The sequence below is a fragment of the Pollicipes pollicipes genome, unplaced genomic scaffold (genome assembly GCF_011947565.3).
Source record: "Pollicipes pollicipes isolate AB1234 unplaced genomic scaffold, Ppol_2.1 Scaffold_1600;HRSCAF=1878_pilon_pilon_pilon, whole genome shotgun sequence".
In the NCBI taxonomy this organism is placed as follows: Eukaryota; Metazoa; Arthropoda; class Thecostraca; order Pollicipedomorpha; family Pollicipedidae; genus Pollicipes; species Pollicipes pollicipes.
Window position 1 is genome coordinate 18,512,901 of NW_023595962.1, and position 23,488 is coordinate 18,536,388.

The window sequence follows — 23,488 nt, forward strand, 5'->3', positions numbered from 1 at the left end:
GGGCCACTTTAAGACATTGAGATTACATGTAGTATTTTATTTAAATTATTTGATTTAACTTCTGAAAGGTATTTCAGAAACCGTAAGATTTAAAGAGTACTACGAATGCGTATAATTGCCGGTGATGCAGAAAATACGGGCCCGGTCGCTGGGCGGCCATACTGTGCGGTTGGTTTTTGACATTCCGGACAGTGACTGTCGGAATACTCACTGAAAACCATTCCAAAACAGATAAATGTGCATTTAGCACCTAACGGGACACTTCGGCAATATTCACCAGGTCCGTCCACATCTAAAAAAGCTATGACGGTTCTAACTTTTAGGCTTCTAGGCTTATCTCGGCCATCGTGGTGATTAGCTTTGAAATTCAAAATTGTCCCGTGCTCAAAACCGAAAAAAACTTAAAACTTCGCTTCCACTTGCCAAAAAAGGTGCCTCCTAAACCAGAAAAGGACCAAGAAAGAACAGAAAGTCATCATAGAACCCAGAAACCGGGTCCCTTAATTTCCCAAAATTTCTTCTGAGTCCGATTTATTCCTCTTTAGCCCAGTTAAGGGGCCCTCTTGATCGGACTCTTGGGGCTTTACGTCTAAACATAATGTCTTTAGTTGAGGAAAAGGAGTCTCCCGAAAATTGTGCGGTAAAACAAGCTTTTGTCCCTGTCGTCAGGCAGGGGACAAAGGCAGGCAGGGAGGCAAATGCACCTTCTGCTCCCCTTGCTGCACCACCCTCGTCTGTTCATGCACCGCAGCAAACATTTGTTTGCGAAGCTAGATTTCTCACGCTTATACGACTATCACAATATTACAGTAGTTTAGCCCAACTACCGTGTGCTATACCATCATCCTTACACATCTGAGGCATATCATACACAGTTGAGACATAGCATTTCGAATCCGTTGGGCGTGTCAGCGGACGTGTTTATGTGTGAACGGGACACGGTTGGTCTGTGCGGGTTATGTTTGGATTACATTAGTTTCGTAATTTAACAATTCACGCGCCATTTTATGTTGGCTTCGGCATCAGTTTGATGCGTTTATTTCACCCTCTGCTGTAGACATACCTGCATCATTATGCAGGCTCTGCTTGTGAGAGTCATCAGCGCGGTTACTCTGGTGTTTATCCTGATGCAAATATTTTACCCAGGATTTGGTAAGTCGAACTGTCATGGGCTTCTATGGCTTGCTGTAGTTATTAATAATTACTCCAGGATTATTCACACTGCTTGCCCCAGGGGAGCATGTTAATAATATGGCATCCAAGTCAGCATCTAAGTTTGACAGCCCTTCCAAGTGGTTGTGTGTCTTATGCACATTTGGAGATGGTGCATTGGTTTTCGTTTTTATCTAGATTTTTTAATACCTAGTGGATTAATGTGGTGAACATAGGTCAAGATGCATAAAAAGTTAGTGACTGCTTTGCTCATAATGCTAGCTCACATAGTAGCTTTGCTTGTGATTCCTTTTGCACTCTTGTATGCTTCATGCTGGCTCATGATATCCAGGAAATGTCTTCTCCTGGTTATATCTTAGTGGTTTGCAAATTAATCATGCTGCATGTTGGTATGGTGCTGTTTCTCACCTGTAGCTCAATAGCTGAAACCAGGCTGTCAAGCACATGTATGAGTCTGGCTGCCTGTCATCTTTGTTGTCTCTTTTTATGCTTCCACTTTTTGTTGCCTTGGTTGCGTCATTAACAATTTCCAAAGTTTGGCACCAGCAGGTACTGATTAATGAGAGATGGATTTCATAGTGTTGTGAGCACTTTGGGTATTTTTGAATATTTCTAAAGAAATTAAGTTTTTGTTGTCATGGCTCCTTTGATCTAATCTGATGTGAACATCATGCATGGGAAGATCTGATGTTAAACAGCTGTGTTGAAGATGAATGTAGCCCTAGCAGCATGAGGCTGTGCAATGAGTGGAAACATGAGCTCTGTTGTCTTGCATTTTGTCTTGGGTTGAATCAGGTTAAAAATGGTTGGCTGAACGCTGATTATCATTTTTGCCGTTTTGAATATGTGATCTGTTCAGTGGCGTGTTCAGCACCATGTTGAACTTAGTGCAGATATCTTGGCTTTCAGGGGACTTTATGGATTATTTTGAAACTTGAGGATGTGATGTTACTGTTTGAAAGCCGTAGACCTGTGAATCACCCTTCAGCCCAGAATGTAAGTTAATCTGGTTACAAGTCTTAAATAGATGTAATGGCAAAATATATTGTGCTTGTTATTGGGCATTGGAAATTTTACTCTCCAAAGTTGAAGCAGGGACAAATGAAGATGTGTGCACTGCTTGATCTACAGACTTGATGCAGGTCTTATTAAGGCATACTAAATGATGCAAATTGAGGAGCAGTGTCTCACTATAATTAATGCTAGGACTGAAATTTTGCACTTTTATTTGTTCCTTAATAACCATTCTGGTTCTTATGTTCTTGAACAGAAGTGCTGAATAAATCAGGTAGAAAGAGGAAATTTACTACCCCTTTTTGCTGATCTGATTTAATATGTATGGTGTTCTAGATCATTCTGAAAAGGTGGACATTTCTGCTTTGGTGTGAACAAGTGTTCAGTGACAAAATTGTGGACACCAGACTGTGTTGGTTCTGCGTGCACTAAACACAGGATGTGATAACATACCACAGCATCACTTAACAGGGCATGATTACATTACAGGCAGCACAATCAAGGTCTGAGGTTCCCAGGGTTTGAGAGGGAATGACTACAAAGTGCTTATTGCTGGCATCAAATAACATCTTTTTACATTGAAATGGTGTCTGTGTCACACAAGTATTGGTGTGTTAAACATAACCAGACACCATTAACCCTGTGAGCTCCACTGACACTCAGTGTGTACTTCACAAGTTCTCTCTCAGCATTGGCAGATGTCCTTCTTTACCACTCCTGGCTGTTGGGACTTGGTGACTGAGCTGCTGGTAGGTGGTGCTGCTTTGCCAATGACTCCAGTCCGACCAAGGCCTGGTTGTGTACCTTTTTGTTAAGTTTTTTCCAAGCCACCCTTTGAGCTGTCCATGTGTGATCTGTGAGATTTTCCTCTGATGTGGCAATCTTGTCAGCCATCCTGTGGGGTGACCTGCTATATGGGGTCACATGGGGTGGGGTGTCCTGAGATGTTCAGAGCGCTCCGCCCCCCCCCCCCCCCTCCATCACCGGGGATCGCAACACGACACTGGCGACGTGCAACATTGTTGCAGGCAAACTCCTGGGGTGGGAGAAACTGCTCAACAATACCAGTACGAGTGTCAGTGAATGCGTGTGATTGGTGCACGAGCCAGGCTGCTGGCAGAGCAGAGGTGCAGGGTTAGAGAGGGAGAGGAGCCTGGGCCCCCTCTTAGGCCTACATTTCTAACTTAAGCACCATAAGTGGCACCTTCGATCCTGTTATGATGCATGCTCACTGGGTTCTGCCCCGTCCCCCCTCCCCCCCCCATAACCCGTTCCTGGCTGCGCCCCTGCAACTGAGTGCTCCCCGCATCGACTAGCGCTGCGTTGTCACAAGGAGCGGCGGGCCCTTATCAGTGTGCCCTAAAGGGTGCACGCCTGATCATCACACGGCCGTGGTGCCATACATGAGCTGCTCGGCAGCGTCATCGCCGTCTCCGCCGGCAGTGACGGGCATCCAGTGCTGGAAGTGCAACTCGCGGGAGGATCCCGGCTGCGGCGACCCGTTCGAGAACAACACCTACTACAAGGTCGACTGCGACAAGCAGGACGACCGCAAGCACCTGCCCGGCGTCAAGGCCACCATGTGCCGCAAGATCCGGCAGAAGGGTCAGTGTCCGTGGTCGCCGCTAGCCGGCGCCACCGTCGCCGTGAACGGCCGGCGGCTGGAGCAGAGCGTGCGCTCCTGCGGCGCGGGAGAGCCTCGCACTGGCACGGCGGGGGTGGCGGCCGCGCTGCTGGTGGTGGTGTTATGACGTGTGCCGCAGGCCCCTGGGTAACAGAATGCGAGCTTGCGCGATCCATGGTCGTAACATGTGCCGTGCTCGTCACTAAAACAGCCCACCAGCGTACACGACGTGGATAATTTTCTTTGGGGGTGCCGGTAATAAAATTTTGGGGGTACCGGTAGTGTAGTGGTTAGCGCGTCTGCGTTAGCGCGTCTGGGAAACCAGAGGTACGGGGTTCGATTCCCCGCCCGCCCTTCCTGCTAGGGTGAGAGGCAGGCGACGCCATATGGCCTCAGCAGCTGAGTGCGTCGTAAAGCCCCAATGACATGACAAGGCATGGAGAAACTTGAGGGTACGGTAAATTGACTTCGTTCGCTTCACTGTCAATTAAAGTGTGCATCCTGGGCGCACTTCGCGAGTTCGCGAGTCTTAAGCATTGGTGAGTTAACCTAGGGTCAGACGCGTCGCGCGCGACACCCAGTTATGTGCACCGTTTGAGAGGCACGGATGCTGGGTCATCTGCTGAGGTATGTGGGGCTTCTTCAAGAATATCTAAGCTTACGTAATCGGGCGCCCTCTCGCCGGCTTTGACGGTTCCAAACGTCGTGCTGAGATTGTCGCCTCCGCTGACTCGCCCCCACCGGCAGTGAACGGCAACTGGCGTGTGATCCGGGACTGTGCGCGGGTCGGCGAGCCCGGCATCGGCGGCGACGAGCGCTTCTGCCTGCACACGATGGGCACGTTCGACATCTACGCCGAAGTCTGCACGTGCGCGCGCAAGGACGGCTGCAACGGCGCCTCCCGGCCCGCCGCCGCCGCCGCCGTAGCTGCGCTGGCGGCGCTCACCGTCGCTCTCGCTGGCGCCCGATAGATGGCACGAAGGTCATGTCCGGTGTCCAGCGCGGTATAGATGGCGCTGCAGACGTCCGCCTCGTATGTCGGACGTCCTACTCTGAAGCCCGGTAACGTCGCGTTCCGCCCCTCCCGCCGTCCCCCCCCCCCCCCCCCCCTCCTGCCATGGGTAGTGACGAGACCGTGGTCGGCCTGCATTGCGAGGTGTCGCTGGCCGACTCTGTGGAACGTCTCCCGTCCTCCGATGATCCGTCCATGCGCCGCGCCCGCCGCGGCAGCGTTCGCAGCTGCGCCGTCTCGCATCAGAGCTGTGTGTGGACTGATGGGATGAACCCGTCTTTTTTACTGGAGAAACGTGTGCCGCGATTTTAGCGCTGTTGTGGTCGTCCGTTCATCACGTGAGCCATCACCTGCGCCTGATTTGGCAGGCGTCTCCGGCGTGGGGCTGCCACACCGACGGCAGGCGACCCAGCCCAGACCCATTCCAGCTAGTGGACCATGTATAGATCGCTGCGTAGGGCTCATCATGCGTCATACGGAACTAATGTAACGTTGAATCTCGTTTGTACGCTGCACATTCCGTGCGGCATTTTGAGCCGGGTCGGATGCCCTGTCCGACGGACGGTTCCGTCGTGTCCCGGCCTCGCGTGGCCTTAAGCCCTCCGGCGTGCTCAGGCGCGCGTGGCTAGTACGAACAGCGCACCCTGTTACTTAGCAATGTCACCTGTTGTATCGGCAGAGTTGTGGCCTTTCTCGCCGCCAAGTGTTATGCCACGAGCAGGGCATGTCCTGTGTGCCTCAACGAAATACATATTCCGCCCATTGTGCGCGCGGGGGCTGTGATGCGTGCAATGCACCCCTGCCGTGGTCGAGAGGGTGTCTCGCTGCGGCTGGTGCTGCGAAAGCGGCTCCCAACGAGACTGCTACGACACGGATGCTAGCTGACACGACACCCGCGGTTGAAATGTTAACGGCAGTGGAAGTTCCCTCTCCGAGGAAATGACGCTAAAGATTTCTTCATCGGACAACTGCTACACGATGAAACGTCGGAGGGTCTTAAGCTAAAACAAAAACCTCAAAACTTCCAAGGAGGAAACTTCAAGGTCATTGTTTTTACACGGTAAAACCACCGGCGAAATTACGTAAGCTGTTACGTGTATTTGCGAAGAACATTATGCATAAAGATAAGGGAATAGTGAAAGCCTTATTTCTTGTAGAACAACCAGGAGAATGGAGAGAAAGATAAGTTAATATTTCGGCATCATGTCTTTGTCGACATGAGCAGCAGAAGCGAAATCAAAATTGCCTTCCAATGATATTTGATTCTTCAGAGGTTTTGTTTTTAACCAGCGAGCCACAGTCTTTACAGGTCACCAACATTCAGGGGAAACAATAAGCAATTGTCAGCCATTACTACGATACAGTGCATATCTAACTAAGAATTGGAATGGGTGAAAAATACATGCACGTGCAAACGAATTCAAGTGAACAGGCATCACATATTACGGTGCATTCAAACATGCCAGTAATTTCAGGTAAACAGACATGGCGCATCACGTATCAGTTCTACATGTAAACAAATTCAATTAAACAGGCATCGCTCATCACGCGTCAGGCATCACTCACACCTGTAAACGATTTTAAGGTAGCACGCTTCACCGGTTGAGGCGCTTATCACGTTCGTATAATCGGCTATGATGAGCTCTGTACGTTAAGGACTGTCCGCCGACTTTTATCATTATAAGAAAGCATTCTCTTCGCTTGCTGTCTGGATGGTCCTGTCCTCTGCACACGACCTTGAGCTCTAAAAGGGCTATAGGGTTCATACATCCCTGGATTTCGGCCTGAGCGTGTTTTGCCCAAAAATGGTCGCCGAAAGGGGCATTTCCTGTTTTATTTTAGCGTCTTGCAGGTGTGCATTATGTCTCAAATGAACAGCGCGTATAGACTTCCCAACAAAGACTATGTTCCTCTCATGTTTTTAACTCAGTATGCACTTAATTCCAGAAGCCACGTTTTGTTTTCGTGCGAAGCGGTTGAAGCCCAGAGTTGCATAAATGATATCCATTGCCCTCGGACATTTACGCTTCGAGATACAAGATCTACCAGAGACCTTGCAGATTATTGTCCTTCTTTCAAGCTATCCGTACGCGCAATGTTGATTTTCTAACGATATGTTTGATTTTCCAAAGCAAGTGTTTATCTATCGTAGGTGGTATTTAAAATCCGTCGTTTGACAGGATGTGATCCCTCCTCCTACCGCCCATCGCCCCAACGCGCGTTTTTTACCTCCTCCAACATTCTAACTAAAATTCGCGGAAAATATCCATTGTCTGAGGGCAAAGTTCATACTACGTATATGCTTTTTCTTTCCTTTTCACTACTTAATGAGTTCTTTAGAATCCCATGAAACATGCTACGAATTACATCGTGCTTAGTGGGAGTTGAGTGCACAGATTTGCAGTACAGAATTATACTCGAGTTGAAGGAGTAGGCCCGAAGAGGGGCCGAAGGGTCTCTCGAGACCAAAGATCAAGGGCCCGATGTGATGGCTGAGGGGTTCGAAGGGTTTGCTGTATGTCACATTAAGAACCCCCGCCCACAGGACCGGAATCCCAAATGTCAGTAAGATGACCTCGTGCACCGATAGGGACCTCTGAGACAGAGCGTTCCTCTATTTCGGCCAGAGACCACGAGCAACGAACAGTCCGTTCCGTGTTTGCCTGAGCTTTGGGGGTCATTTCCCAAGCGGGGGCAGCACCGGGCACGTGATTTACAACGGTCGGGCCCCTGTATCGTTCAGGGGCCTGCAGTGCCTAACAGGGCATTCTGTGTTAACAAGAGGCCTTGATTCGGTCAGCAGAAGATTTGCTCAACTGGAACGGGGACGGGAACCCGAATGACAGACGGTCTCTTGGCGCTGTTCGGGGCCGTCTGACAATCAAAGGAAACATGAGAACTTATAGTGAGTGCTCACATTGAGCGCTTGTTTTCTCATACATTTTTGTAATCTTCCAGCTAGATGTCTTGTGTCTGGGGAACCACCACTGTGGAATGGTAAAAGTGTATTTTTTTGCCGCCGACCGAATTTCTGCGCACAAAACTGTCGCCAGCAGTGTGACACGATGTCACGCGACAAGAAATAGCAATGGCGTCCATGCCCAGCAGCGTTATCAGAAGTCGGTAATAACCGGAAGTCTCTTTCATCAACGCAACCCGTAGTATCATGCACACAACCAAAACGTTCATTCGTTGCCGCGAAGAATGCAGGCACACCGGCCCCGCACAATGGGACAGTTGAATCACAACAGCAGTCTTCTTCCACCCTCGGGTCTTGCCATGGCCTCACCGCTAAGCTTGATCTACGGCTGGCTTTGCTTTCCTCGAACGCAAAAAAACGACGACGAAGGACCTCGATAGCCGGGGCAGCAGAATACAGGGAAGAACCAGTGGCAGGCAGCACTGGGGATGACGTTTAACATGCAGGCCTCCTCGAGGCCATGCCCCCATAGGAAAATCGCGTGTGAGCTTCGAGCCTCATCTCAACCGTCATCAAACTATCCACTCTACCTTAGGCATGCTCCAAGCCTGGCCCGACATGTGCTGGAATAGCTTTACACCCACCTGCTGGTTCTTTCTAAAAACATAGTCGCCCTGACAGGAGGGAGAGAGGCGATGTGGCGACTTCCCCCCCCCCCCCCTCCCTCTAAGGATTTTTGAGGATGCCGGTCCGGTACATTGGGCAGTCCCGCCCAAATCTTCGATAGCCTTTGGGGCATGCATTGCCCGTGTGTTTACATCAGAAAGGTGCCCTTTGCTATTCTGATTTCGGGCTACCGATGTGTCTTTTTACGAGCACTGCTAGGCGATCCATGGCCAGCAGGAACGGCGGGCGGAAAGCGACGGTTCTGCGGACTGCGCGCGGAGGCCTGGCACTGTTACCCTAATAAAGTCCTACATTACAAACATAGGCTAGAAGCAATTAGAACTGCGCACAGTTGTACTCATCATCAAACGAGAAACACGCCTTCTTCAGGATCTATGACTCCACTCTGCATGTAAGATGCAAAAGATGCATGATCTCAGCGTTACAAACAACACGCAAAGCTGAAATAGTTTGATTTTCACGGAAATTTGATTTCAGACTTGATCTAGTGCGGTCAATGAACAGCCGGAGACTTCTCACCCATCGTGAGATCTCGTTAAAGACAGTTCGCTGTTTTGTTTTTTTTCGCCCGGTTCTGCCTTTCTTAGTTTGTAAACGGCAGGGGATCGCCCCCCCCCCCCCATGAAAAACCGGCTAAGCAGGGTAAGGGTTAAACTTGTTGGCTACCACCATTTTACATGTGCTGCTGTAAACGCTGCATTTCAGATCGTAAAAACATCAGCTGGTGCAGCAGAATGACACATTTTCTTACCAACATCCAAACATTAAAATAAATTCAACTGGCAAACCGAAATTGCCCTTTGGATGCTAACTAGCATGGCAATCTAACGTTACTTGTGATACTTGCCATGCATTATGCATGATCGTCAGTTCAAATTAATTTCTGGGGCCCTAACCAGCTTCCATGCTGGGTCGGGCCCATTCAATCTTGATTCCTGTCCCCAATACCTTTAGCTGGAAGATTACAAAAAGGGTGAGAGAAAAGCTGACCATAGCATGAAATCATCTTTTCTGGGCTTGATTCATTGACCATAACCCAAGGGCTGCTCTATCGCCCTAATTATTCATGAAAATGGACACATCTGTCATTGTGTCACCACTACACAAACAAATTTCTACCATCCATGAAGGTTGCGTATGAGAGAGACTGTCTACATTCACAACCTGCACTTACAGTAAGGGTGCTGTCATTAGCATGTTGCCAGCACTGTCCTCAGAGGCAGCCAAATGCTAATATTTCAGTGACTTCATAGCACAGTCGGACGATGACACCACAAAACATCCTCCTACCTGCCGTAAGTCCTGGTAAAAGGGGGAGATGACAATGCAGCCTGCACCCCTCCCCCTCCCTCCTGATTGCCCACATTTGCTACACCAACTTACTCCTCACCTGTCATTACATTCCCATTGCCTACATCATTGGTTACTGTATAAATATAAATTTAATATAAATTTGCAAATATGAATTTGCAGCATCCAAGATTGACGTTGGCGAAAAGTTGAACTGTAACCAATTGTTTACATGCCAACAAAACATCGGTGAAATAATTGCGTTTCATGTAGGGGAATAGATTTTTGCAGAGAGATTAGGGGAGCTGTGACAAATTTTGCAATGTTGCCCCAAAACATGGATGTTTCCCAGATTGTCACACTTCTCCTTAAGCTTAGGGGTATAAAGCTCTGAACTGATAGGAAACTAGGTGCACCCCTGATCCGTAGATCTATGTGACTGGTTCTATGTGACTATTCCCAATCAGGACAAGAGCAAAAATGGCATAAAATGGCACTTCAGAACCATTATCACCTCCTGGCATTCTCTATCATGAGGAGTGCCCCAGACATCAACTTCGAACCCACGGTTCTCTGAAAGGGAAGAAGGCTGGTCGCTCGTGACTGCTTCAGTGAGTCAACAGCCTTTTCGGTGCTTTAAACGACGATTGGGATAATCACAGGTCAATGTCTATCGTAATCTGATCATCTCGCCGACTTACACTGAACTGTCAATGCCCCTTGCCACTGAGGACAGCATGCTGAATCGCGGCGCCGCCAACGAAGTAAACAGAGCCAACAATTTAATCTTAGGTAGGTATTCATGATCCTGCAACGCGAGTGCCCCTTGCAAAGTCTCAGTGAATTGAAAGTCACCGCCCATCTTAAATAAGTCGCATCGCAATAATGGAGACATACCCCTGCGGCCAGATGAGCCCCATATCTAGATGTTTTTCAGCATTTTATGCTGTCTGGTTTGGGACACTGAGCGTCCGCTGGTAAAAACAGCGAATGGGCCAACGGGTCTGGCCATAGGAAATGCCGTGATTTGTCACCGATATGTCACCGAGGCGAGCGACCAACTCAAAATCATTGAATATTTTTGTCACCGGGTTGTGATGAACCCTAAAAAGGAGACCCTAGTGCCGTATGGTACAGTAAAGGTTATTTAATTCCTTACGGGAATGTCTGATTTTGTTGTGTGACGAAATGTGTTGCCATGGAGGCATGATATCTATGTATGGAGGCCTCTATTATTTCGTCGCAGTCGTCACCAAAAGTCTCTGTCATAAGCATTTTTGGGACCAAGCTTCTCGTGAATATGTCTATTTTCGTCGCCTTACTTATCCACCAAGTCGAAAGAGTTTGCTATCCCCGTTTGTGATACTGGAATACTTAAGTCCAACAATCAAAACAGATGGCAGTGCTCGTCTGTGCTTATGTGCATATCTTGGAAAGATCTTGCCTGTTCAGATAATTGATTAGTGTGTAGAAATATCGCAGAACCGAACGAACATCTCTGTCAGCAGTTATTGCCGTTTCCCTTATTGCAAAGGCGATACTGTCATAAAAACAAACTTGAAAAGATGCGAGGTTCTGCTATTTCTGAAGTCACGTGGCATCTCTTGTTAATGAAGGCAAACACTTGTGTTAATAACCAGTATCACACAGTACCAATTTGGCATAATGATCTGAGTTAGATTAAGTTGGTTTGTACAAGAAAATCTTCGTTTTCTTCCGCTTTATTTCACATCCTTTTGCCACAATTGACCATTGCTTCATTAGCATATGCTTTTGTTTAAAGTAAGTTGAAAACAGTTTGCAGCCTTGAATTGTCGTGAAGAGTTGCTCCGCGGCCAGTAGTTATGAGCACACCTTAAGAATTCCGACATGAATTAAGACCACATGGGTGATTCAAAGAAAGCAGCAGAAGATGGGAAGGCAGACGCGCCCAAGCAGAGCAAATCCGGGAAAAAACATAAGAAGAAGAAGCTGACTTGTAAAAGACTGATGAGAAAATGCTGCCGAGCTATTTGTCCATGTTTAAAGAAAAAGAAACATCACAAACAGAAGAAATAACAGCCGTCTGGATAATCTAAACAGGCAGTCAGTGATAATATCGGTCTCAAAGCAAGTTTTATGTCAAGGTACAATGATGTTGTCTCTACTACATGTGGTTCGTGAACCCGCGATGCTAGCTTCAGCGTCTTTTACAATAATTCAATATCCTTGCCCTCTCGTGCAGCCAGTGTTTGGCAAGCTCTGAAACAGTTTTGAAATATATGTGTCAATAAACGACATTTCGTGTCTTGGCAAAGTTCAACCTCATCAGTCGCCGTTTGCAATGAATGGGACGCATTGAAGGCAAGACATGGTGAATTCAATCTCTTGAAAAGTGATATGTTCTGGAAGAATTTAAGATACGAACGAACCTGAGAATTGACATTACACGATATATGTTGTTTACGTTAAGAACATGATAACTTGGTATCATAACATAACGTAGGCTTACGATTTAGCATGTGTATCGAATTGTGTAGGCTTTCCAAAGTTTCAATTCTACGTCAGTGCCCTGAAAATGGCAATATAAGAGCTGTCACTGAGGGCTCCCTCTTGCTGACGCGGTTTCTAACAACGCAGACTCGGCATCAGCGCATACTGGCAGTGGCAGCATTATGAGCAGTTTAATCCTCAAGCGCCGTATGAGGAAAGGAACCCCGTGTCGACACAAATAAACCCCTCGGCCGTGACTCGAAGGGTACGTAGGCCAGGTGGCGTAAACCAAGCTGCGCTTCAAGGGTCTGTTCCGCATTTGTAAGTTTTTGAATCAAGTGAGCCACGTTGACAATTTCGTGAAATTCACCACCTTGTTTTTTACACCTAGTCTGACCAAGGATGAAGAACGGACAGCAGCATTCCGGAAGCTTCCGTTCCAGACAAATAAGATGGTTGAAATGTTATCTTAGACTATATCCTCGACTATAAAGTCGGGTTGCCATCCTTATGCTTCCTTTAGGAGATCCTACAATGTCGACTGGCGCGAATTTTTTTGCAAAAAAATATATTCTATGTAGCTAGGAGATCCAAATTAGCTTAGTTGCTACTTGTGCAGCTTTGAGCATTTCTCAGAATGCAAGGTGTTATCTCCCACCATTATGAGCGGTGGCCCAGTCTCAAAAATTTATTCCGGCGACTTGGAGGCTTGGGTGTCGTTAATTTCTTTCGGATTTCGATGGCGGTGAGCCCATTTTCGCAGCTTTTTAAGGTATGGGGTTCAATTCAAGATTAAATCGTAAGTCAAAGGGCAAACTTGATAATGACTCACCAGAATCCCCTCTACTGATCCATATATGTTGTATGTTGCCTTCTCGTACTCGTAGTGAGGGTACACATGGCAGCAGCTGCATTTCTTGTAAACTACATGTGTTAAGTGTTGTGTTCATATGAACATGTGTTAAGTGTACCACACATGCATTAAAGGAGATCGCAATGCTTACATAGACACGCACTATGGATGTCTAGTGTCCGTTCAGAAACTCGTCGCAGCCAAGCGATACGCGATGAGTGGCTCACAACTCTGCCAGGGCGTGATAGCTTAGCTCACAAATCATGCTGTTATAGCTATATATCGAGGAGTATAAGCAATAAAACAAGAAAAGCTTATGCAAGGCTTCACATCGATATTTCTTACAAACCTGCTGAGCTCTCATTATAGTGATTTTCATTTGAAGCGACACTGTTTGCCGTCCAGGAATCAGTGTAAGACGAAACACAGCCTGTTCTACATAGCTGGGTTTAGGTCATACGGTGTACAACCGTAAAAAAGAAGACTCAAATGACGTTCAAGTAACAGTTGAAGAACCTCTGGGGTTAAGGTGATAATGCTTACACTCAGTGGGGTGACTGGTCTGCACCCTGCTGGCGCTCAATGCCATGTCCCTTGTTGCAATCGTCTCTATGCTGTTCCCGTGCACCGCCTCTTCATCAAGGAGCCTGTCCACATCCTCCCGGTCGAGTGCTCTCGGCTGGACTCCAGGGAGTTGCTCAGCTACTGGTATACCTTGTTACCAATAAGCAGGAGACATGCAGCAGCACTGTAGTGAGACGGTTTGCCATTCGGGCTTTGTTCCAGGCCTCCCCGTTTGTCCTGCATGTGATACCGCCACCAAACGCTGCGCTCGTGGTTACGCTCATGGCCGGTCCATGAGCATCATGGATCATGCATCATGAGTGTGCATCATGAGTGTGCATCATGCCCGTGTGAGTCAAGTATGATGTTGGTCCGGCGCTGAGGCTCGTTAGATCAGACTAGGCATGCAGTCTGATACAAGTGGAGGTCGACTGTGAGATGGGTGTGCTGCATCCAGAGACCGCTTGTGCGTCCTTTCGAAGCACACAAGCAGTGTAGGGTGTCTGGCTGTCGGGCGGCGAGCCGACACCGGTCCGAACGTCACCAGGGGCTTAGTGGACTTCTAACAGTCAGGCCACATTCCACTGCTGACTAAACCTGACGGCAGCGAAGTGAGTCCGCGACTCTTCAGCGCACAGAGCCTTTGTCGAGAGCCGAGGTACCCACTGACTGAAAGATCCGCTGAAGTGCTGCAGTTGCACAGCCTGGTGGGTGAGTCGCGAAGGAAGCACCTCACCATCGCCGCTCTGCTGAAGAGGCTGCACGCGAAAGGCACCACGTCATACCAGAAGCTGAGGGTCTACCTGAGGAAGCCAAAGGGTGCAGGACTACGACTATGTGTTTGTAATGCCTCCTCAAGCCCACATCGCTGGCACTCGCGCTCCTGTGTGGAGGACGGAACGACAACTTCTCTATTCAGTACCGTCTCAAGGCAACGCTGCGGTATTTCTTCGTGACAGGCCGACTATGCTCGCTAACTGAGATGGCATGTCAGACAGATGAAGTATCTTCCCCAGCGTGCCAGGGAGGAGCTCCGGGCGGGCATGCACGTATGGTGACACTCGGACAGCGAGGCTGCAGTGCCAGGAGATTATATGTTGGTTCACCTCGGTGCCGCGTCATCTGACCAGTACCTGGGAGCGAAGAACGCCTGACTAAAATTTTTGAGACTCGACTGGCCCACTACTCTCCTAGCTCCACCCCACGAAAAAGCTTCCTGTGCCCCCCTTTGCCCGAAGTAAAGTAGCTTGAGATCTTTCAACCTCGTTTGGAGCGACGAAGTCTCCACCAGCACATCGGCCGTCTCAACATCAGCACTTACTTCCGAAGCGTTCCTGGATGTAGTGACCCGCAGCTGAACCACTGGAAGCAAGGCGTGCAGCGTTGCATGGTGCAGCTGCACTAGTCACAGCACAGGGCTTTGGCGTACAGACCACTGTAAGTGTTAGGGAGAAATCGCATGTTATAGCCGTTGCACCAGCGAGCAGATGGACATCGAAGACAACGGAAGGGGAGCTAGGTGTACATAGTGATGGTGACTATGATAGGTAGAAGAGGAATGTGTTGAGCGCTGGCTGGTAGTACTGCGCTAAAGGTCTCTTTAGGTCTCGCTACGCTGCGTCAAAGCACCTCTCTGCGTTTGATATTTTACCTCTAATTTGGCGTTTAATTAGATCTCGTAGATCATAAAGAAGCAAAAAAAAATGGACTCGGCACCCATGAAAACCCCTGAAAGAGACACTACACGATCATCTACGTCATGCAGATCAAAACATGAAAGTTAGATAGCATTGAAGCTGACCGCCGCCGCCCTCTTAAATCCTGAGAAATGCTTAAGGTTGCATAAATGCTCAAGGTTGCACGAATAGCATCCAAGCTAATTTAGCTTTCCCTATTATACAAAACATCTTTCCGTGAAAAACGTTTGCGGTAATCAGCACTACAGGGTCAGCATTTCGGCATTGTGACCATTAGTATTACATCATATGACACATATGCACGACGCCTTTGAAGCCCCATGAGAGCACTACACCTCCATCAGCCTTTGAGCACCGGTCGATAGTTTCCAGCCAAAATTGCGTTCGAAGCAAGCCGTGGACCAGAGGTTTTGTAAGAGTTAGCCCTACTATTGGTCAACCAGGCATCAACCGGCGGACGTGATTGGTGCAAGCATTGAATTTATTTGCGAGCACTAGCGGAAAACGCGACGTATCCTGCGGTATTGACGTTAGTCTTGAAAGCATACAGTGTTCGAACCTGGTCCCGCTCTAATTTCAGTTCAGTTATACACCGAAGCGTGGTTATGCCACTTGTAATACTAGAACTGCTGTTCCCATCCGAAAGCAAGGCATGCAATTTCGTCGTGCAGGCAAGTGTTTTGCCAGCACACTATTACTGGAATATCAACAGATATTATGCTGCAAATTGTACTTACCTCTCCAGAGATACAAACCATGGAACAATTTTACGCCAAACCGATATCACAGATAATTAGAGGTATATCCGTTGCGTCGTGTAAGTTCAGAAATAGGTATATTAACAATGAATATAATAGGAAGAAGGCTTAGTTCAATGGCTTATGGCGTAATCGGTCTTTCTCATGCCATTCCTATGCTACCAAGTGTCAACTTGACAAAATTCTTACTACGATCTAGAGTTTATTGCGCAAACGACATGTCGCCCTTAGTCCCAGCAACGCTCCGCTCAATCATCTCTTTTTCCAAAGCATCTAGGTTGAACCGATCTGAAGGATCATTGGTTGACCTTCTGTGGCCGGATCTGGTGTCGTCAGATACTATGGAGCATTGAGCTATCGAGCCATCGAGCTATCGAGCATCGAGCTATCTAGCATCGAGCTATCGAGCCATCGAGCTGGCCGCTGGCTGCGTTGGTGGCTCGAGCCCCATTAAGCAGAGAACGGCGAGCGTAGTGCATACTCATGCCACCCGCGCCCAATGTCAGGCTGGTGAGCTGAACATGCCCCTGTCCAACCAGCATGACACGGATGACCTGCTTCCATCGACACTGTCGGGTCACGTTGTGAATGACGGTTCCGTGCTCGCACACATTAAGTTGCGTTACAACCTGTGAGACTGTACCTGTGTGGTTCTGGCCCTTTGAATGACAAAGAGCGCGAACGAGCCGAAGCGAAGTGACGGACGAAATGCATGCCAACAACCGAGCAGCGCCGGCGCAGACACTGGACAATTCCACCGGCGGGGAGTGTAGCCTGTTCTGCAATCTTTGCGCACACATGGTCTCATGGCTCGTCCTCCCCGCCCTCCCCCCCCCCCCCACTCGGCTGCCCTGAGCGCGCCCCTGTCAACCCGACAGCTGCTGGTGCAGGATCGGCACGTAGTCGTCGTACTGCGCTTGGAACGCGTTTCCAGCCAGAGGCGCTCCCAGGCCGTGCTCCAGGGCGAACTTCTGGGCGCTCCACTTGGGACGCGACCCCCGCTGGAAGCGCGTCACGCGCAGCGAAGGGTCGACGGTGATGGAGTCCGGCTGTCGGTAGACGAGGAAGACGTAGCGGTGCAGTCCTGGCGGCACAAACAAATATCAGAAGATAAGTATGCTTCGGTTTCGATAACGATGTTGCCGCAGTATCAGCTCATTTATATATCCGTTCGCCTGTTTTTTTCTTCAGAGTAATAAGGCAAATACTAATGTCTTATCTTTGTCAGGAGAGCATTATTCACAGAAACCATTCAGTGACGTGTAAGATGTCCCAAAAAGCAGGTATTTTGTCCCCCAGAGGCGTTTCAACGAATCGTTAGTCGGTCAGCACCACACCTGTCGGAACCAAAGCCGGCGAGATAGGCAGTAGGTTGCAGCGATATTTGAGACAGACAGCACCAGCCACACGGTTGGCTTGTACTGCGCATGCAACACCGGAAGAGCTCTCGCAAGCGTTACTTCAGCAGACATGTCCCTCGTCCAGCCAACCAGCCAGCCAGATCACCGGAGTCAACCCGCCCATCCCAGTAGCTCAGTTGGTGAAGTGCCTCCCTTCCCACCCACACATCCCTGGCGGGATGGGGGGGGGGGGGGCTGGTTCGCCCTTTCGAGTCGCTTCGGGCGCATGATATATGCCCCCGACAAGCCTGACCTGCCGCCGGTGGCGGTGGTCGTGCTGAGGGTCAGCTGACGGCTGAGACCAGAATGAGCCGTGCTGAGCATCCCGGCACGTTAAGCTGTCATCAAAGAATTTTGCCCGTGCATAAGGCAGAAGTAATAGCATTATTCCTCGGAGAAAATCCAGAAGAATTGAGATATAGATGCGTTGATATTTAGGCAACATGCCTTTATGTTTATGGAAACAAAAGAACGGATTCGTTCAGATAAAGCGGGACAATATAGCTCAACAGACCGCAGATTGTTCTGCTATTCTTTTCGATAAAGGCATGTCGCCGAAATATAAACGCATCTATATTTTCATTCTCCTGGTCTTTCCACGAGGAGTAAGACCAGGTCTACTACGATCTCATGAACGTGCAAAGTGTTCCTCGCAAATGCACTTAACAACTTAGGTAATTTTGAAGAATTTTGTAGCTGACGAAGAAATCCACGATTGGATGGTGGGATTGGATGGTTCACGCAACAAAGACTGCTTAGGGTGAGAGCTGATCCCAGATATCCAGTCAATCAGAAGGCAGAGTTGAAACCACATACAAAGCCTAAACTGAGCCAGATTCACACGTGGCCCGTCGTGACAGGGGTGGAGCAGATTCGCACATTGCTCATCGTGATAGGTCTGGAGCACGATACAAAAGGAAAAACTGCACCACGGCCATGATCAGATGACCATAAGAAACGACGCAGTCAATGTATTTGCACTTGCAAATGTATTTAAATATTTGTGATGAAGCTGTAAGTGATCAATCAATGTGTTCTATTACCATATGCAAACAAGTAGCTTTCCATTGTCAGCAGCTTTGTTTCAGGGTCAACCAGTGGATTTGGTACGAGGAGACACAATTTTCCCCGACTCAAAACACGCGACCTTATCGCATTGCGGAGCCCGTTCCCGTAGCGCGAGTAGCCTGCACCAAATCCACCACCAAATCCAAATCCACGAACCAAATCCACCGGATCATCGCTGCTGCCATCTGTTGTCGGCCGACGAACTCACCGGTCCCCTTGGGCGCGCCAGAGCCAATATATTCGGAGACCTCGTCGCCTTTATCCACCTGACATCCAGGAATGTTGACCATCAGCCAATAGCGGACCTCGCTCATTGATCGGTCTGTCCGACTTGGAGCGTCGGGGTCTGCAGTGATCAACATCGAGTCACGGGTCAGCGTCAGTTTCTGCTAGCATGTCGTTAACAGGGTTCTGCGGAAGGTCGCAGTGGCACGCGACTGTGAAGAGCTGCCACGTAAGCTTTGTACCTGAGATAGGGGCACCAAGTATGTAAAAATTCGCATCTACGCTTTATATATACATTTACATATATATATATATATATATATATATATATATATATATGCATATATATATAGACGCATATAAATATGGTAAATAGACAGAAAAGAGGAAGATAATCTATGGATACTGATATCTATGCATTTCAGACGCAGATTGTTTAATAAACATTGGTCGTTGAGAATGACCCTGGTTTCGTTGGTCGTGATCTTCTGAGATGCACTTTCAATCTTACATTATAAGTGCTTGGTTCGTGTGCTGTGCTTGTTAAGAACTGTCCGTCCCGGTGATTTAGTTGGCTAGAGCGCCTGCCCACCCGTGGCGGGCTGGGTTCGGGTCGCTTGAAGTGGTCGTTATTTACCCTTGACAAATATAGTCTGCGGCCGACGGCGGCGGCCACGCTCGAGGTCAGGTGACGTCAGGGGGCAGGGTGGACCGTGCCGAACATTACAGCATGCTAAACTTTCGCCACTACATTCTGTCGTTGTCTTGGAATTACGCGATCGGATCGTAGATGTCAGGGACAAGACAATAAGCATTGCTTACTGTAAGCTCTGATCCCGGAAATTCATCCCTTCAAAGGTGCGAATGGAATCTTTAAAAAATAAACCTCAAGCAAAATTCCTTGCAGGAACGATCCAAGTACACCACATTCCTGTCTTCAAATATTTTCTCAATTTTTCGTTAATCTTTTGACATTCTCAAAGCTACAACATTAGCTTAAAATCGCAATCATCAAACACAACAAAATCAGGTGGCAACCAAAATCACTTGTGATTTATCGGTGAGATTACCGAATATTATTTTCTACACACCGTAGCTTGGAGGTAAATAATAGAAATGCCGGCGTACTTCTTTTCGAATTTGACCAACACGCGAAACGTGTCAGGTATTATATATATATATATATATATATATATATATATATATATATATATATATATATATATATATATAAACATGGACATGTGAGGTTATCACGCATGCGAAGGACATCAGAACAGAGGTCCATCAATTATCAAAGAACGATTTTACACGGTACTAGCGCTATCTGTCCGACCTGTCATGATGAGGGTGTGCAGAGTGCCGGGGTCCGCCTGCCAGGAGACCTTCGGTCGTTCCTTGACCTGGGTCGGCGTCAGCTCATTGCCGCAGTCCGCGGAGACGCCCGACGGGTATCGCACCTGGATAACGGGCGGCGCGGAAGGCCGGCCGGTAGGTTACATAAAGTGCGAGTTTCTTTAATCGGCCCGTGCGCACAGCCGAGTACCGGTAAAACCAGTGTTACCAGAGTCCGCATCTCGCGGTGGTACCACAGTATGCATCCTGCGTTGGTACCACAGTATGCATTCCGCGGTGGTACCACAGTATGCATCCTGCGTTGGTACTACAGTATGCATCCCGCGGTGGTACCACAGTATGCATCCCGCGTTGGTACCACAGTATGCATTCCGCGTTGGTGCCACAGCCTGCATCCCACGGTGGTACCACAGTATGCATCCCGCGTTGGTGCCACAGCCTGCATCCCCCAGTGGTACCACAGTATGCATCCCGCGGTGGTACCACAGTGTGCTTCCGGCAGGTGCTGGGGAACCATCCAATCGCCGCTAGGTTTGATCGCGTGGTCGTTTTTGAGTGGAGCCTCTTCGGTCTGTTAACTATTTCAGGGATATGGGACGAAGGAGAATGGCTAACGGTGTGACTGAACCACGCGCACATGGCGGTTCATCTGCTGAGACTCGGCCGCACGGTGTAACTGAACCACACGCACATGGTGGTTTATCGGCCGAGACTCGGACCGCACGCTATGACTGAACCACACGCACATGGTGGTTTATCGGCCGAGACTCGGACCGCACAAAGACCCGTGTTCGGGGTTTGTGCTCGACACTTGGACGGGGCCCCGCCGGGGGGTACTTGGGCCCACTTGAGGCTGGTGCATGCAGCTTACCATAGAAGGCGTGTGATTGCGAGGATGCAGGATGAAGTGAGAATGGGAGAGTAGGGAGGACGGTGAGCGCCGCTTCACACGCTGACGCATGTTTGTGAGAGCCCATGCTATGGCAACAAGTTTTTAGGAGCAGAATACTGGGACCAAAGCCGTACACTGCAATGAAAAAATCGCAGATGTCTGAGATCTTGTTATAAGCGCGCCTTGTGCTAAAGTCGGACACTTTGGACTCAAACGCCGCAGCTTTAGTGCCGCGCATTATATTGGAGTTGCCGCTAACTGGGCCCGTATTAAGACCTCCACTTTGGAAACATTTTGTGGTGCAAGGAAAAACGTTCCTAGCAAAACGAAATACGACGCTTGATATAATGCACCGCAACGTTATACATGCCCAAACTGAATTTTTGGATGATTAAATATATTTAACGCGACAAACACACAATCATGATGTGACTGGTACGTTTCAGGATGAACGCATTACGAGAATACTGGTTATATGTCTAGCATCGCTGGCTAACTGCCTTTATTTCGCGGTAAACAACGCATTGTTCTTAAATTAGGCGTAGAGGAAAAAAACAGTTCATTTACAGCTGCTGACAGGTCTCAGTCAAAACCATTCAATCACACGACTGGAACGTTACCATCTTTTCGGCAACCAGAAGCGCATTACCTCTGTTTTTGACTTACCTCTACTTTTGCGCCAGGTGCCGCGGGGAAAACATCTGAAATGAGCTTGGACAATGCATCCATCATTCCTGAAAAAGCAAAACCATGCATGTAGGTACGTTTACACACTTTGGTCATGGAAAACAAAATGAAATCAGCGTGTCACTAACAAGTCGGTAAAAACCGTACTGTCCACGTGAGCACAAAACACTTGAAATAGTGCCTCAGCTGTCACATAGTGCAGTAAGGCGGCAGACCTTTCAACCTTCTTTCTTTTCGCTAGCTGAGTGAGTTCAACCGCTGCATGTCATGTTTGAATCCGAATTCAGGCAGTCCCTGGGAGTGCATCAGAGATCTGGAGCCGGATGAGTGGAATAACTTGAACCCGCTCCCCCTCACTCACTGGTACGCTTCGCAACGGCCTCAAACCCCCCCCCCCCCCTCCACTCACCAGAATAAGGTCAGCAACGCTAGCGAAACGACCCGATCACCAGAGCGCTTCGCACTAAACACCACCTTATGATGCCCGGTCGCATTGAGAACCTCTAGTACGAAACGTAGATGTTTCCCGCTAGATGTCATCACGCTCGCGAATCGCAAACAAACGTCAGCGGCCTTGAGGGTCCCATGATCGCCGCCAGTTCGCGCGGGACGCGCGTGCCGTGTGGGGTGTGGGCGCTGGGTCATCGGTGGCCCGAAATTGCTGTTCACTTGGGTGTGGATGTGGGGGGGGGGGGATGTCCCTATTTATGTACGCGGAGGTGGAAAAGCTGTGTCCGTGCCGACGTATGTTACGCCAGAAGCATGGGTTGGTACTAGAGATGCAACTTTTTCCAAAATCGCATCCCACACCCCGGCCCGCCCCTCTTAGCGGGTCATCTTGCCCGTAAAAGCCCGCTATGTTTCAATGCTGATTCACCATTAGCTCGAGAGTATTAATTTATCATTAGCACTTGCGGTTTGTTGACACAAAGTGATGAAGCTCTGCTGCTTCATTAGTTTGCGTCCGAGAATAGATGCACACCTGACGTATCATACAGGAAGTGGGACGGGCGTTATAGCCGTTCAGGAGTACTATACGAGCGTTGTCCTGCACTTGTGAGCTGGGTAACGCTGAAACTATAGTGGCGGTGCAGGATATCCTGCACATTACCTGGAGTCGGGAAATGTTAGATAATGCGCTCATGCCTTTAGTTTATTGAAACCAGAATTGATTTTGGCCACTTTAATGTGGTGGTTGCGAACTATTGGCCGAAAAATAATTGTGATATGATGAAAAACATGAGTCTTGTCTGTTCTGATGTCCATGCAAAATTTCATTCCTAGCAGGCAACGGGCAGTGTTAAGTATCGTAATACTCACTGGCTTATATCAACTTAGTGCACATTTTTTCCCATGAATATCACCTCAAAGTTCTTAAATTTAAAATAATCGGGTGAGCCAACTTTGCTGTTAAGATTTTGACTGTTAAAAGATTTACTGTTTGAATATTGAAAAGTTCTTAATGTGGAAGCGGATTGGCGCGGATCCATTCCATTTTTCGGGCAAGGCGAACCGGACGGGATTGGGTTGGATTGAGAAATCTGGCAAGAAGTGGATTGGCGGACGGATTGGATCTCAAGTAGCCGGATTGGACTGGACAGATTCATGAATATTCAATCCGTGATATGCTCTATTATGGGTCTTGGCCTACGAAAAAGATCACGTTGGCACTGTTTGCGTGCACGGACTCACGTACATATGCACCGCGGGTGGCCTTAAGAGGATGATCATAACTGGGGCGGTTTGTCGAGCTCCAAAGGTCTCTGATCGGCCGTTTTGGCCGCGGTCCGTGACAT

The 23,488-nt window shown here is 48.6% G+C and overlaps 2 protein-coding genes across 2 annotated transcripts; one reads left to right on the forward strand and one right to left on the reverse strand.

Annotated features, from left to right (window-relative positions):
- The first annotated feature begins 915 nt into the window (after nt 1–915).
- LOC119091156 (uncharacterized) lies at nt 916–4,909 on the forward strand. Its single transcript, XM_037213820.1, has 3 exons — nt 916–1,152; nt 3,631–3,792; nt 4,559–4,909. The coding sequence occupies exons 1-3, from the start codon at nt 1,074–1,076 to the stop codon at nt 4,780–4,782; spliced, it is 465 nt and encodes a 154-aa protein (XP_037069715.1). The 5' UTR covers nt 916–1,073; the 3' UTR covers nt 4,783–4,909.
- An 11,996-nt stretch (nt 4,910–16,905) lies between these two features.
- Nucleotides 16,906–22,190, reverse strand: LOC119091357 (protein D3). The gene is made up of 5 exons (XM_037214107.1): nt 22,102–22,190; nt 21,672–21,739; nt 20,094–20,217; nt 18,741–18,878; nt 16,906–17,148 (listed from the first exon to the last, which is right to left on the reverse strand). Exons 2-5 carry the CDS (start codon nt 21,735–21,737, stop codon nt 16,931–16,933), a joined length of 546 nt encoding a protein of 181 aa, XP_037070002.1. The 5' UTR covers nt 21,738–21,739; nt 22,102–22,190; the 3' UTR covers nt 16,906–16,930.
- Between the last annotated feature and the right edge of the window lie 1,298 nt (nt 22,191–23,488).

What these genes read in the sequence shown, in the direction of transcription:
- LOC119091156 (XM_037213820.1), top strand. Translation starts at nt 1,074, where the DNA reads ATGCAGGCTCTGCTTGTGAGAGTCATCAGCGCGGTTACTCTGGTGTTT. An exon ending in AATATTTTACCCAGGATTTG is followed by an intron (nt 1,153 to 3,630) that starts GTAAGTCGAACT and finishes CTCCGCCGGCAG; the next exon opens with TGACGGGCATCCAGTGCTGG. An exon ending in CCGCAAGATCCGGCAGAAGG is followed by an intron (nt 3,793 to 4,558) that starts GTCAGTGTCCGT and finishes CCCCACCGGCAG; the next exon opens with TGAACGGCAACTGGCGTGTG.
- LOC119091357 (XM_037214107.1), bottom strand. Translation starts at nt 21,737, where the DNA reads ATGATGGATGCATTGTCCAAGCTCATTTCAGATGTTTTCCCCGCGGCA. An exon ending in CACCTGGCGCAAAAGTAGAG is followed by an intron (nt 20,218 to 21,671) that starts GTAAGTCAAAAA and finishes CCCGTTATCCAG; the next exon opens with GTGCGATACCCGTCGGGCGT. An exon ending in GCACACCCTCATCATGACAG is followed by an intron (nt 18,879 to 20,093) that starts GTCGGACAGATA and finishes TGATCACTGCAG; the next exon opens with ACCCCGACGCTCCAAGTCGG.